We start from the raw sequence: 16,034 nt of genomic DNA, 5'->3' as shown, positions 1-16,034 counted from the left end.
TATATGTGTATGGTTATCCTCTTTGGGTTTGATTAAAGAAGCTTAATATCCTGCTCTTGCCAGGGTATAGTTTCACTCATTGTACTGGTGCTTTCCCCCTATTAACTTTTGTAGGGCTGGGTTTGTAGAAAGATATTGTGTAAATTTGGTTTTGTCGTGGAATATCTTGGTTTCTCCATCTATAGTACTTGAGAGTTTCACTGGGTATAGTAGTCTCGGCTGGCATTTGTGTTCTCTTAGAGTCTGCATGAGCTCCGTCCAGGATCTTCTAGCTTTCATGGTCTCTGGTGAGAAATCTGGTGTAAAATGATAGGCTTCCTTTATATGTTACTTGGCCTTTTTCTCTTACTGCCCTAAGTATTCTTTCTTTGTTTAGTACATTTGGGGTTTTGATTATTATGTGACGGGAGGTATTTCTGTTCTGGTCCAGTCTGTTTGGAGTTCTGTAGGCTTCTTGTATATTCATGGGCATCTCTCTCTTTAGGTTAGGGAAGTTTTCTTCCATAATTTTGTTGAAGATATTTGCTGGCCCTTTAAGTTGTAAATCTTCACTCTCATCAATATCTGTGATCCTTAGATTTGGCTTTCTCATTGTGTCCTGGATTTCCTGGATATTTTGGGTAACAAGCTTTTTGCATTTTGCATTTTCTTTAACTGTTGAGTCATGGTTTCTATGGTATCTTCGGCATCTGAGATTCTTTCTTCTATCTCTTGCATTCTGTTGTTGATATTTGCATCTATGGTCCCTGATTTCTTCCCAAGGTTTTCTATCTCCAAAGTTGTCTCCCTTTGTGCTTTCTTAGATGTTTCTACTTCTGTTTTTAGATGCTGAAAATTTTTGCTCAGTTCTGTCATTTGCTTGTTTGTGTTTTCCTCTAATTCTTTAAGTGATTTTTGTGTTTCCTCTTTCATGACTTCTGCCTGTTGATCAAGGTTCTCCTGTATTTCTTTAAGTGATTTTTGCGTTTCCTCCTTATTGGCTTTTGTATTCTCCTGAATTTCTTTCAATGATTTTTGTGTTTCCCTTGTAAGGGCTTCTAATTTTTGATCCATTTTCTCCTGAATTTCTTTAAGTATGTCCTTCATGTGTTCCTGTACTAGCATCATGACCAGTGATTTTAAATCCAAATCCTGTTTTTCTGGTGTGTTGGGGTGTCCAGGACTTGCTAATGTTGGAGAATTGGGTTCAGACGATGCCATAATGCCTTGGTTTCTGTTAGTAACGTTCCTACGTTTGCCTTTAGCCATCTGGTTCTCCCAGGAGTTAGATGGTCTTATTGTCACTGGCTGGAGCTTCAACCTACTGTGGATCTTTAAGGTTATTTCTGCAACACTGGGTGACTGGGTTTCTTCTGGCACAGATTATTGATATTCTGGCTTCCTCTTTTGTGCCTTTGGAGCCCTTCTCAATCATGCCTCAAGCAATGCTATACTTAGCTTGTCAAGGTCAATCAGGTGTCTCTGTCTGCTCTATTATGGAGGGAAGAAGTTGTGGTGGAAGTCACTCCCTCTGTTGATTCTCTCGTAGGATGCAGGTCCTACGATGGACTGGCTTGCAGATGAACCGCCTATGTGCTCAGTTCCTGAGTGCAGGCAGACCCCTGGCGGTTTGCACCACCAGAAATCTAAGACTCAGGGTGTTACAGTACCTAGTGATCCTTTTGTGTCCCTGCAGACAGCAAATATGGCTGCGGGGCTTCTCTCCTTCCACAGCTTCCCGAGCCCGGCTGGCTGGCAGACAAAAGGAGTCTAGGTGCTCAGTTCCTGAGTGCAGGCAGACCCCTGGCGGTTTGCACCACCAGAAATCTAAGGCTCAGGGTACCTAGTGATCCCTCTGTGTCCCTGCAGACAGCAAATATGGCTGCGGGGCTTCTCTCCTTTCACAGCTTCCCGAGCCTGGCGGGCTGGCAGACTTGTTCTGAAATTTCTAAGACTACTTTCCTTATTAGAATGTCCACGTGGTCTACTTCTGCTATTGTTTGGTTAATAAGAACAAATTAAATAGTTGAGGAACAAATAACATCTATTGAACATTCATGTGTGTTTTCATTATGTATTCGCTTAGAATGAACTGACCAAAGTGACTTACCTCAAATTAGAATTATTAAATATTTTGCTTTTTTTTTACTGGTTATTTTATTTATTTATATTTCAATTGTTATCTCTCTTCCTGCTATCTACTCCTCAAACCACCTATACCCTCGCCTTCCCTCTGCTTCTATCAGTGTTCTCCCCCCACTCCTTCCTCATTACCCTAGCATGTTCTTATGTTGGAGCATTGAGCCTTCACAGGACCAAGGGGCTCCCCTCCCATTGATGCCATATAAGGTCATCTTTTGATACACATGCAGCTGGAGCCATGGGTCCCTCCATGTGTAATCTTTGGTTGGTAGTTTAGTCCCTGGGAACTCTGGGGGTCTGGTTGGTTGATATTGTTAGAAATCAGTCTAGTGGTTGCTCAGAAAATTGGAAATAGTTTTACCTGAGGACCCAGCTATATTACTACTAGGCATATACCCAAAAGTTGTTCTAATATATAACAAGGACATATGCTCCACTATGTTCATAGCATCCTTATTTATAATAGCCAGAAGCTGGAAACAGCTCAGATGTCCCTCAACAGAGGAATGGATATAGAAAATGTGGTACATTTGTACAATGAAGTACTACTCAGCTATTAAAAACAATGTCTTTATGAAATTCATAGGCAAATGGATGGAACTAGAAAATATCCTGTGTGAGGTAACCCAGTGACAAAAGAACACACTTGGTATGGACTCACTGATAAGGGGATATTAGGAAAAAATCTTGGAATGCCTACTATACAACTCACAAGCCATATGAAGCTCAGACGGTGGAAGACCAAAGTGTGGATGCTTCAGTCCTACTTAGAAGGGTGAAAAAATAAACCTGACCAATACAGATGCAGATGCATGCAGCCAACCATCAGACCGAGCATGAGGACCACAACGCAGGAGTTAGGAGAAGGGCAGAAGGAGTTGGAGGGGTTTTCAAACCCATAGGAAAAACAACAATATCAACCAACTAGACCCTCCAGAGCTCCCAGGGACTTGTAAATACTTTTCATGTAAGGTAGTCTTTCTTTTCTTATTTACAAAGATTATATATATAATGAATCAAATTAAAATTTCTCTCCCAAATATAACCCCTGACTAGGCTACTTTGTTTGTCCTCAATAGCAAATTATGTCCTACCCTAGCAGAGACTTGATGTGCCACGGTTGTTGAATACCTTGCAGGGTTTCCACCATCTCAGGGAAGATAGGGAGAGGTACTATATATGTGGGAGAGGAAGAACAATCAGGATATGAAGTTAATAAATTAACTAATGGGGGAAAACCTTAATTGTCATTTTAAAGAAGGTTTAAATAAACTAAGAAAAACTTGTTGGATTTATTAAATGATTACAGTATGGCTAGAGAATATAAGGTTAAATATATGAAAGTCAACCTTACTTATTTGCCAGTGTAAAAGAGCACAGACTGAAATTTAAGATATACCTTCATTTATATTAACATATGTAGGTCTAAATCTGACCTTAATAATAAAAGATCTATATGAAGAAAACTAAAATTTGGTGGTGGAAATAAGGAAGTAAATTAGTACTGACAAGGTCCCACCTCATGCTCAGAGGATACACTGTTATCCGCAGGCCAGGTCTTCTCAGTTGGAGCTATAGTGTAACCCCAGGTGTAATATCACCTTGTTGATAAGAAAAAAAATTAATTCTAATATCCAGCTCAAAATGGAAAAGACTCATGTTAGCTGATTCAAAATTGAAGACCAAATTCTGATCCTTCTATTCATCTGATCTTTCTGTCTCCAATAATGGAAGAGTATATTATTAAAAAAAAAAGAGACAATCTGACATTTGGAACAGAATAAAAAGGCCAGACAACAACTCACATGAATATATTGATACCATCTTTGACTAAAAGTTTAAAACAATGTAGTGAGAAGAAATGGGTCCTCCAATCCCAGTACATGCAGGCTTAAACCAAACAAAGCTGTCTAGACATGGGTATACTCTTCACAAACCTTAATTCAACATGCATTTTGGGCCTACATGTGAAATAGGAAACTCATAATTTTGGACTATCCGAAGGTAAAAAGTTCAGATAACCTTGCTGTCGTCAATGACTCTTAGTACATCAAAGACAGAATCTAAGAAAGAAATTATTGAGAACTTGAATTTTGTCAGCATCAAAATATTTGCTTGACAAGAACATGAAAATATAAAGGCATACTTCAGCACAGTGGACATGTCTAATAAAGAGCCGTTAATCCAAAATATAGATAGTGAGATTCCTTAATACTCACAATACAAATGTACATTTGCCCAAAGTCTTGCCACAGATCTCCTTAAGAGATACAGTGTTGGAAGAGTATGAAGAAGAGTGCAATCTAATGCATATTTATTGATCCGGTACCTCAGTGTATTCAGTACCTTCAACTAGTTAGGTTGCAAAAAAACAAATTCTCTAGTGTTAGGTCACAGAAAGTCCTAGATCAAGGTGCTCATTTGATTTCTGGTGAGAGCCTGTTTTTCTGATTCTTAGATGACGCTTTTCCAATGTGTTTTCCCATATGGAAGGTGTTATTTATTTATTTATTTATTTATTTATTTAAATGAAGACTTGTCCAGTTCATAAAAGTACCAATAACCTGCTCCTTATAGAGTCCTTATTACCTCACTATATTCCCCAAACTCTACTTACTGACGTTGTAAATAAGATTCCAACATGATATTTTTTAATGCACATTTAGATAACATAGTATGAAAAGACAAATACAGAATACTTGTACTACCACATGCTGAGTGGACTTAGAGCAACAGCCACATCCCTTCATTTCTGAGGTAAGGTAACTTGGCAGTTTCTTACAGGCTTATGCAAAACCTATTGTTTCAATATACTCTATCTCATAATGTGACCATTTGTTGTGTGACCAGTTACCTTTTGAGACTGTTATGTGCACTAGACTAATTCATTTAATACACTAATTTATTCATAGTACTTTAATACATGGTAATTTAATTCATTTGTAATACTCTTATGTGATTGTATTATCCCCATTTGAAGTGAAATAGATAGAGAATGAAATGTTAAAGGATTTCTTCAATACCATGCACCATAAGAATGCTACAAGGAGGTTTGACCCAAGCAGTCTTATAGTTCCAGACAACTATACCACTTTTTATCCTAAGGGTGAAAAGCTACTGTAATGTTACAAAGAATAAAAAGAAAAAACAGAACAAAGCAGACAAGGGTGTTAGTCTGAAATTAATATACTGAGCAGGGTTGTGTGTTGAGTGTCAAGTGAATACTGTATTACCAGGTTTTTGGTTGCACAAATTGGAGACTGACCATTTATATTTTCATACAAATACTCTTATTTTCCTTCTGCCCTGCTGAAGCCTCCAGCCCTGTGATCAGCTCTAACACGGATCCCCAAAACACATTTTGATTCAATATTTATGCTCCATAGTTTTTAAAAGGATATTCAAAGTTTCACTCTTAAATATTAAAGTATCCTTGGGTCAAAATTTATGCATATTAAATACTATTAAGTGACTGTTTCTCTATTTGCATACACGGACCAGAAACCATAGAGGAAATGCTTAGTGTCTTAGAGTTAAACTGTTTTTTTATTCTTCTAAATGATCGCAACATGGAAGACATTGCATGAGCCAGGTTCTATGTGCTTTCCACTTATTTGCTTCATGTATAATAATTTTGGACAGAAAATACCTTTAAATAATCAACCATACTATACTCCTGTCAACAAAGTTGGTAGTATCCAACTATGTTTAAAATAATTTGTATTTTATTTAAGTCTGCTAAAATGCAATGTTACTCTCTAAAGGTCACATTTTAACATGGCAAAGTAAATTGTGTAATTATTAATTCATAAGTGTAAAAGTACCCAACTGAATGTGAAACACATGTGCATTTATATAATTCCTAAATGAAATCAACTGTATCTCTCCACTATTAATTTTAAATGTATATTTTAAAAATTTATTTTTGGAAATTACATGAAAATATTAATTTGGCAAGATATAATGAATTTCAACTACATTTTCATTAATGTTTCACAAAATAATCAATCACCAAGACTGGTATGAAATCAAATGAAAAGATAAATATATCAAACAATAAGAGAGGGTCTGGAGAGACTGCTCAGAGGTTCAGAAGACTTACTGCTCTTTCCGAAGACCCAGGTTCTGTTCCTAGCACCCTTGTAGCAACTCAAAATCATATGTAACTCCAGCTCCTTGGAAAGTTTTCCTCTTCTCATCTCTGTGGGTTCCTGAATGCATATGGTAACTACAAACCCATTTCATGTACACACATACAGAAGCATATGTATGTACACATGCATATACACATACAGATAAAAATTATGTGTTCAAACCAAGTGACAACCTCCTTAGGAGAGTTAGATATCTCAGGAGACACATGTTCTTGTTATGGATAATGATGACCTGCTGTGGATTCCTGGAGTTTCCATGGTTATAGGAGAGAGCCAAATGTAAATACATGAAGAAGGAAATCTGTGCTCTTTAGACAGTTCACCAAAGCACTAGAAAATAGATTCATAGTTTGTAAAACTGGCAGTTTATAGCAAAGCATAAGAAATAATTTTACAACAATTTAAAAATTCATTAGTAAAAAGAGTGACTCAGGATTGTGGTTCGTTAGATGCAATTAAAGCGCTTGTGGCAATCCTGACAACCTGAGTTTGATTGCCAAATCCAGTATCCTGGTAACAGATTATTGAATCTCAAACGTTTTGGGGTCTTCACGTGTTGTGCTCCATTGTACACACATGTCCCACCCTGAACTACACAGTCTATAAAAATATAAATAAAAATACAATTTATTTGTAGGAATCATGGAAATGAAAATACGGAATGAAAGTTGTTCTTAGCAGTTTTGTATTCTAAGAAAGAAAACAAGCATTATTGGTAAACTATAGTAAAGGATTTGAATTCAAATACCAAAATGCTATGAGAAACATTTGTTTCAGACTGAGAAAGAGGGTTTCCCAGTCCCTGTTGCTAAGGCTCCTTCATTTTCATGCTGAGGCGTCTGAGAGTGACTCATAAATTTTGAGTGGCAGAATTTCTCAGTGGTGGGTACAGTAGTAAGGTATGCCTATAACGAGGTCAGACACTAGAAAATCCTCTTTATATTGATCATTGCTGGGTTTCCTCATTTTGTTTGTTTCTTGCTTTCTTTGTTTGTTTGTTCTGTATTAAACATAGAGAGCCCTGTTAAACAGTATGACTTACCTATGACAAGATTATATTCCAATTTCACTTCTACTTCTATTAGTAGCCAAATTTTGGAGATAAAATGGTGAGAAGATGCATGATAAATCACAAGCTTGCTGCTCTCTCTCTGTCGCTCTCATTCTCTCTCTCTCTCTCTCTCACACACACACACACTAACACATACACAGACACTAACACACACACACTAACACATACACAGACACTAACACACACACACACACGCACACACACACATACACACTAACACATACACAGACACTAACACACACACACTAACACATACACAGACACTAACACACACACACTAACACATACACAGACACTAACACACACACACACATACACACTAACACATACACAGACACTAACACACACACTAACACATACACATACACTAACACACACACTAACACATACACAGACACTAACACACACACACTAACACATACACAGACACTAACACACACACACACACACATACACACTAACACATACACAGACACTAACACACACACTAACACATACACATACACTAACACACACACTAACACATACACAGACACTAACACACACACACTAACACATACACAGACACTAACACACACACACTAACACATACACAGACACTAACACACACACACACACATGCACACACACACACACACACACACACAGAATGAGTGTTCTAACACTGAGATACCCCCTGAGCTCATTTAGTCTTTCTCTTAAGGTAATTTTATATACTATAAAATGTGATTGAATGCCACAGATTGTGAATGGCCAAATTGTGTTACTATAAAATATTATTTAACATTAATGCATCGTTATTTAGCTTCTAAGAAGTGTGTACAGGTCTATTCTGATTTCCAGCTGCTCTCATACACCATTCAGTCACTTATATTTAATATGTGGATCTTTGTAAGCTTAAATGTTTACATTGTAATGGGCTACAATATGTAGCCCATTAATGTGATAATTACTTCATTTTATTTACACTTTCATATACCTATTGTTTATACAACTGTTAAAACAAATTTTGACTACTATTATTGCTGACAAAGTCTCTTAGAAAATAGGTACAGTTCGCTTTCATATACAAAGTACATTTTCTTCTGCAGAAATTCTCAATTGAGGAAACTTGAATGGCTCCAAAGCACCTAAAGAAATGTTCAGCATCCTTAGTTATTAGGGAAATGCAAATCAAAACACTGAGATTCCATCTTACACTGTTTAGAATGGCTAAGATGAAAAACTCAGGGGACAGCAGATACTGGAGAGGATGTGGGGAAAAGGGAATACTTCTCCATTGTTGGTGGGATTGCAAGCTGGACCCTGTTATACAACTCCTGGGCCTATACCCAGAGGATTTCCCAGCATGTAATAAGGACACATGCTCCACTATGTTCACAGCAGTCCTATTTATAATAGGCAGAAGCTGGAAAGAACCCAGATGTCCCTCAACAGAGGAACGGATACAGAAAATGGGGTATATTTCCACTATGAAATACTACTCAGCTATTGAAAACAATGAATTCATGGAATTCTTAGGCCAGTGGGTGGAACTGGAGAATGTCATCCTGAGTGAGGTAACCCAATCACAAAAGAACACACATGGTATGCACTCACTGTTAAGTGGATATTAGGCCAGAATCTCGGAATAACCAAGAAACAATTCACATATCAAATGATGCCCAAGAAGAAGGTGGGAGATGCTCCTGGTCTTAGAAATGCTCAGTGCAGCAGTGTAGGGGAATACCAGGACAGGGAAGGATGGTTTGAGGAACAGGGGAAGGGAAGAGGGCTTATGGGACTTTCTGGGAGTGGGATTCCAGAAAAGGGGAAATCATTTGGAATGTAAATAAATTATCTAATAAAAAAACAGAATTTTTCATTGGAAAAAAATATTTTATTCTCACCTGACTGCTTCTGTCATTCCATTCATTACAAGGCTGCATACCTTGCTATTGGCATTTTTCTTTATTGTTTTTTGTTGTATTGCTTTGCTTTGCTTTCCCACACATTGATTTGTATCATGTCTCACCTTTAATATGAAGTTATAATTGTTTTAAATATCAAACCTCCCCAATAGCTGCCTACATATTCTTTAGCTATGGCTTAGTAAGCTACTCCATAGGTAGAAAATGAACTCACCCCAATTCCATAATTAATACATTTACCACATAGGCAGTGGTTGGATCTGTTGAATGACAACTAAATAGTTTGTTTGGCTGTGTTACACAGTTTAATTCGTACATTACTTAAAATCCCACAGGACAGACTTCATTACTTTCTGAAACAGAGTTTAACTTGTATTCACCCACACATTTAAATTTCAATGTAATACTAATTTCCCTTGGAGTGTATTATATTGTTGGCTTAGCAATAATTTCATATATGAGACCAATGTATTTTCAACCTATCTATGTCTAACCCCTCCTTGTCCTGACTTAAATTTATGTTCTTTTCTTTGATAATTTTTAAGGTTGTGTGTGTGTGTGTGTGTGTGTGTGTATGAGAGAGAGAGAGAGAGAGAGAGAGAGAGGTTATGAGTTGAATACATGTGTCTGTAGTCTCTTATGTTCACAATTATAGTGCTCACCATTTCGGCATGGCAACATTATTGGGGTCTTATTCCTGAAGAAAACTAATTCTTTCTCCTGAAAATTTTAAAGGCAATTTTGGATTACTTATTATTTTTTTTCTTTATTATTTGGTCATTTTAAGTCTTATTTTTTATTATTATTTTGCTTTCCAACATTTTGATGCTAAGAAGCAGACTTTTGTTGGCATTATTTTTGTGAGGTGGGTTAGATTTCTGCATGTACTCTTTTATTCTGGGAAATTCACAGCTTGTTATTCGGCTATTACTTTTTCTCTTATTCTGTTATCTTTGCTTTTATGAATCCAATTATGTCCTGCTTGCATCTCTTTATCTTTGTTGTTTGTCTCTTATGTCTTTTTTATATTTATCTCTCTATTTCTTTTCCATCCATTACTCAGAACAGGATTTGGGGGTTTTGTTTGTTTGGTTTTTGTTGTTATTCCATTTATTTATTTATTTATTTATTTATTTATTCATTCATTCATTTATTTGGTTATTTTGTATAGTCTGCTATTAGATGAGTGAAATTTAAAATTATGCATTTTCTTTTATAAAATTTTGTTCATGTTTTGACAAATTTCTATTTCCTGGGAGTTCATATCATTGCTTATAGATTTGGTGATGCAGTAATCATAGTTATCTACTGATTTGCGTATACTATGGACTGTGTAAGAATAGCTTCCAATATTTGTATTTTTTATATGATGTCTAGATGGACTGATCAAAAACAAGGCATTATATATGAAAATTTGTCACTCTAAGGTTGAGAAACAAAAGTATAAGGGCTGTTTATACACATTTCATTATATGCTTCAGTTGGCTCAGGAAGCATTTTCTTTCTTTGATTTGCTTCTTAGAGTGGTAATAGTCAGGACTCAGCTGCACGCTGCCAAGGTCCGCCACCCTTAAAGGCTCCCTTAGCATTGCAAACATTCTGCTTGCACCCTTGTTTTTCTCTAGGTACTACTTAGGAGTTAAGCTCATTCTCTGTGCCTTTTCTGCTCTAGGTCATTTGGGGTCCTATATCCCCAATATTATTGTTCTTGTTCTACCAGATTGCCCCCAGATCCTTTTGCTGGGTTTCCTGAGGTATGGCCCTCTCAAAGTTTCTCAGGCCCTCCTCCTTTCACTAAGACACCTTAGAGAATGGGTGGTTAGATCCCGCTCTACTTTCCTTCCCTCTGGACCTTGGCGCCCTGACCCCTGGCTGTTTGCTTCCATGGGTCTTCCTTGCTTCCAGAGCTAATCTGTCATAGAATATAAAGAAATAATATTCTATATAAAGTGAATATAAAGAAATTTGATTTATGAATAATTTGACTGCTGTGTGCTGGCTACTGGAAACTCTGTGGTAATTTGCTTCTTTACCCATGAACTGCTTTCTAACTCCAGGATAAGGCAATCAATTAATTGGCATGAAAAACCAACACAGGAGTAACTACATTGGAAAGCAGTTATATTAGACATGTGCAGACTATACTTTGAGGGCTCAGATGAGGAGCATCCAGCAGGTCTGAGAGGTGGGAGTAGGGATGGTGACTCAGAAATGCTTCCTAGACGTTCTCCCCATATTCTAAGCAGGTCTTTCAGAGGCTCATAATAGTCCGTCACAGTTATATTCTATTTAACGAACTACAACTCTTGTCATATTTATGTGGAACATTCAATTCTCATTGCTAATTAAAGTGCTAATTATGAGTGGAAACATTAAAAATGTGTATGAGGATGTGAAATTTAATTTAAAAATTTAATCATCACAATTGATTTCTCCATAGGTGTTCAAAGCAATGAACATCCCACAGATCAGAAGCCCATTGCTGCCTCCTCCGGAACACATGTCAGAGGCCTACTCGGCAAAAATTGCACTTTTTGGTGCCGGGCCTGCAAGTATAAGCTGTGCCACCTTTTTGGCTCGGTTGGGCTATTCCAACGTCACCATATTTGAAAAACAAGAATATGTTGGTGGTTTAAGGTAATTCCTAGATTTCTTTTTGTGTTTTAAAGTGTCAAAAATACTGAGGTAAAACTGACCCTGGTATGGGCATTTTATACTTACAGAGACACTTCAAGCTTACAGATGGTATCTATCTTTTATGTTTTCCAAAAGGCTAAAATGTTGATGATGTCATTCACTTGAAAACTTGAAGTTGCATTTATGGAAGATTTATGTATGAATTTCTCTCTTTTTCTGAAGTTAGACATCTCTGGAAAAGTTTGTGGTGGTAGAAACAAAACAGAGGAATTGTTTCATCACTGAAAATCTTTTGTATGATGAAAATATATCTAACAGTCATAGACATGATACAGGAAGAATGTGCAGCTCCATCAACTACTGATTGGAGCATTCAAGTTTTCTCTATATAAACCATATCGTGATGCTCATGTAGTTTTGGTTTTCAATAATTTTAATTTATATTTACTACCACTTTTGCCATAAATGTTCACTTTCAGATTACAATTTATAATGTTTTTTTACAATCAGTACATTTTCAACATTTGGTATAAGTCTGTTATTATTGAGAACAAGGATTCAATCACATAATTATTGAATCCCTTGAAGACTTATACATGAATACAGAAACTGATCACTGTGTATCAATAACTTTCAGAAACTGAGGCAAATGTAAAACATGAAGCTTACTTAGACAAATTAAACAAGTATTATATTTAGGCTAATAAAATTTATTTGAAATAAGAAATGGACATAGCTTAAAACATCTGGTATGAAATAAAATTATTGCATGTTAAGTTTATTATATCTTTATTGTATCAATCAAATTGTTATTATTGTTCCCAAGTGACTTGTATTAAATTGAACACATTTTAAGTTATAAACATTTGAATTACGTTTCTATAACTAGCACTACTTATAGCTTTTTGTAGGTACTTAACTCTTCATTAAACAATGACTTCATATTTGATACTGAGAAAATAAGTTTAACTTTGACAGGTTTATGATACATGTTAGGTTTTTTGGTTTCTATACAATGTAGAATAAAGACATAAATTTAAAACTGATCAGATGATTTTTCTTTTTTATTATTAATCATTCCATTTATTTACATCTCAACTGATAATTCCACTTACCATTTACCCATCCATGAACCCCCAATCCCACATCTATCCTCTCCCCCCTTCCCTTTGCCTCTATGAGGGTGCTGCCCCACCCACCCACCTCCACTGCTCCAGCATGCCCCTATGCTGAGGCATCAAACCTCCCTGTGACCAGGGACCTCCCCTCCGATTGATGTCAGGCTAGGCCATCCTCTGCTACATATGTATCTGGAGCCATGGATACTCCCTGTACACTCCTTAGCTGGTGGTCTAGTGCCCGGGAGCACTGGGTTGTCCCGCCAGCTGACAGTGTTCTTCCTATGGGTTTCCAATCCCCTCTGCTCCTCCATTCCTTCCACCAGCTCTCCCACAAATTTTCAATATCTCCAGATAATAGGAAATTTTCAACGTACTCTTTCTTTGATATAAACTTCAGTGTATGAATCATATATAACTGTTGATCAGGTACTTTGCCATACTATTTGATTCATTAAACAAAACTATGTGATCTTACAGACAAAAACCTCACAAAATAGGACGACCGCATAAGGAGCATCAAAACCTTAAATCATGTTGATTGTTAAGAAATAATTATTTTATGTGTTGACTACTATCAATATTGAGGAATCCTCATTTTTAAAGTTTAACTGAGGAAGTAAATTTCTCTATATTTTATTTTGCTCTGAAGATGCTGCATCTTCTTAGTGGCATTTTACCCCAGCTTTATTAATTAGTAAGAGCTTTACATATAACAACATATGTATAAACATTGTAGGGTCTTTTTTTCAATTATACACATAAATGAATATGTGAGTTAATTTTAAAAGTATGAACGTAATTGTTGTGTACCCTGGTAGATGAGGGAAAATCTTTTTTGCCCCTTAATTGCATTTTCACAAGAAGCTGAAAATGGAAGCAGCGTTGTCTGTGAATTATTATGGTTTGCCAATTTTAGTACATGATTATGGTTCTTAGCATCTCTGTATTTAGTTTCCATTCGAATGTGGAGTAGTTTATATAAATTGCCACTAAATGTTTGTTTTTATATATTTGAACATTTTTACTGGGAAAGACTTCTTGAAATTCATGATTAAATGTGTTTCTTTTCCTCCTGTTGTTTTGAAATTTGGTTTTCTTCTCTTCTCTATGTGTCTTTCTGATTCCTAAGCACAATGCCCGGTTTAGAGCTCAACCTTATGAACTACCTGTGGTAGAGGAACTCTCTATTACTGTGAGAACACTAGCAAAAGCAACACAGAGCTACAAAGAATGACAGCCCCAAAACGTCTATGTGAATTTATTTTCTCCCTTACAGATGCCTCTCAGTCTCTTTCAATATCAATGTAAATATTCTAATCTGAAAGGCATTAGCTTCATTTTGTACATAATTCTGTATTTTTGCTTCTCTTGCATTTACATAGATTCTTTTAGATCTTAAGAGTTGGTACAAAATTACTTTTAAATAAATCACAAAAGGCAGTAAAATATAACTAGGATTGGATCCCTGTTGGACTCAAAATAATTAGTTGTTTTAATTAAATTACTAGATGTTTTGCATTTGATTTTCATAAAATCTTTTTTAATAAAACTTTAATCCAAAGATTTTAAACTAGGTCAAAGTTTTAAAAGAAAATGTGGCCGGACATGATAGTACACTCCTGTGACCCTGTCAATTGTGAGCTAGAATGCAGGAATCTCAAAAATTCAAGGTCATTTTCATCTGCATAATTAGTTCAAGGCCATTCTAGCACATATAAGACCATATCTAAACTTATAAAATTAATGATATAACATTTTACTAAGTATACACACATACTTCTTGATTTCTAAATTTTATTTAAAATATTAACTATGTATATGTTGTCTTGTTAGGTAGCATACTCAGTGAAACATTGGTCTTACTTTTAGTGTTTAAAAAGGTTCTTTCAAACCCGTTCTGTTACATATATACATGTGTGTATTATTTCATGTTGATAAGCAATGTAACTGTTTCTAGATGAAATGCATGCAGGAGTAAAAACTATTTTACAGTGTGTCATACAATGCAAACATAAGGACCAATACTTATCATCATGAACTGAAGCAATGTTTTGACATGAAATGCGTACATAAAATGAATTGAAAATAGTTTATATCAATGCATTCTGTTATGTTTAAGGAGCATAAACATATAAGAAAGGCAGTTTCCTCGTGTTTCTGTCACCCATCTGACTATAGTAAAAATTTATGGTCACCACAAACAAAAATATATTTTTTGAAAGTTCAAATTGTTAAAAGACAACAAAAGGAAAACTGAAAATGTTTTTCTAAGTACAAGAAATTTGGGAAATAACCATTTTATCCAATTTCTCTTCTATCCTTCTAAGTCTCTCTACAGTCCCCAGGGTTTATACCATTTATTCCCTTTATTCCAAATGGATCTGTGTAATTATTTAAAATTCTATATCTTCTATATCTTCTAAGGATTTCTTTCTTTCCTGAGCATTCACACCCTGTTCATTCTTTTTTTCTTTCTTTCTTTCTTTCTTTCTTTCTTTCTTCTTCTTTCTTTCTTTCTTTCTTTCTTTCTTTCTTTCTTTCTTTCTTTCTCTTTCTTTCTTTCTTTCTTTTTCTTTCTTTCTTTCTTTCTTTCTTTTCTTTCTTTCTTTCTTTCTTTCTTTTCTCTCTCTCTCTCTCTCTCTCTCTCTCTCTCTCTCTCTCTCTCTCTCTCTCTCTCTCTCTCTCTCCTTCTCTCCTACCCCCTCTCTCTTTCCTTTTACTTATTCACTTTCCATCCCTCTCACTGTCCCATTCCTGGTCACCCCTCCTATAGTTCTTCTCCCCATCCCACTTCCCCTTCTCTGAACAGGGGTCTCCTGGGTCTCCTCCCACACTGGTACATCGTACACAAGTCTCTGCAAGGCTAGGTGCATCCTCTCCCACTGAGGATAGGCGAAGCAGCCCAGCTAGAAGAACATGTACACACAAGAGATTTTGGGATAGCCCCCTACTCCAGTTGTTCAGGACCCACATGAAGACCACATCTAATACATATGTGTGGGGAGGCCTAGGTCCAGCC

General features: G+C 36.2%; 1 protein-coding gene across 1 annotated transcript in view; it reads left to right on the top strand.

Moving 5' to 3' along the window:
* Dpyd (dihydropyrimidine dehydrogenase) overlaps positions 1-16,034 on the top strand; it is a 900,155-nt gene that overhangs the window by 231,468 nt on the left and 652,653 nt on the right. The window contains exon 6 of the mRNA XM_052179342.1: positions 11,698-11,894. Within this exon, the coding sequence (XP_052035302.1) occupies positions 11,698-11,894 (197 nt within the window). The remainder of the gene's footprint in view (positions 1-11,697; positions 11,895-16,034) is intronic.

The sequence above is a fragment of the Apodemus sylvaticus genome, chromosome 4, assembly GCF_947179515.1.
Source record: "Apodemus sylvaticus chromosome 4, mApoSyl1.1, whole genome shotgun sequence".
Taxonomy (NCBI): Eukaryota; Metazoa; Chordata; class Mammalia; order Rodentia; family Muridae; genus Apodemus; species Apodemus sylvaticus.
This window is presented reverse-complemented; position numbering and strand designations above follow the sequence as displayed.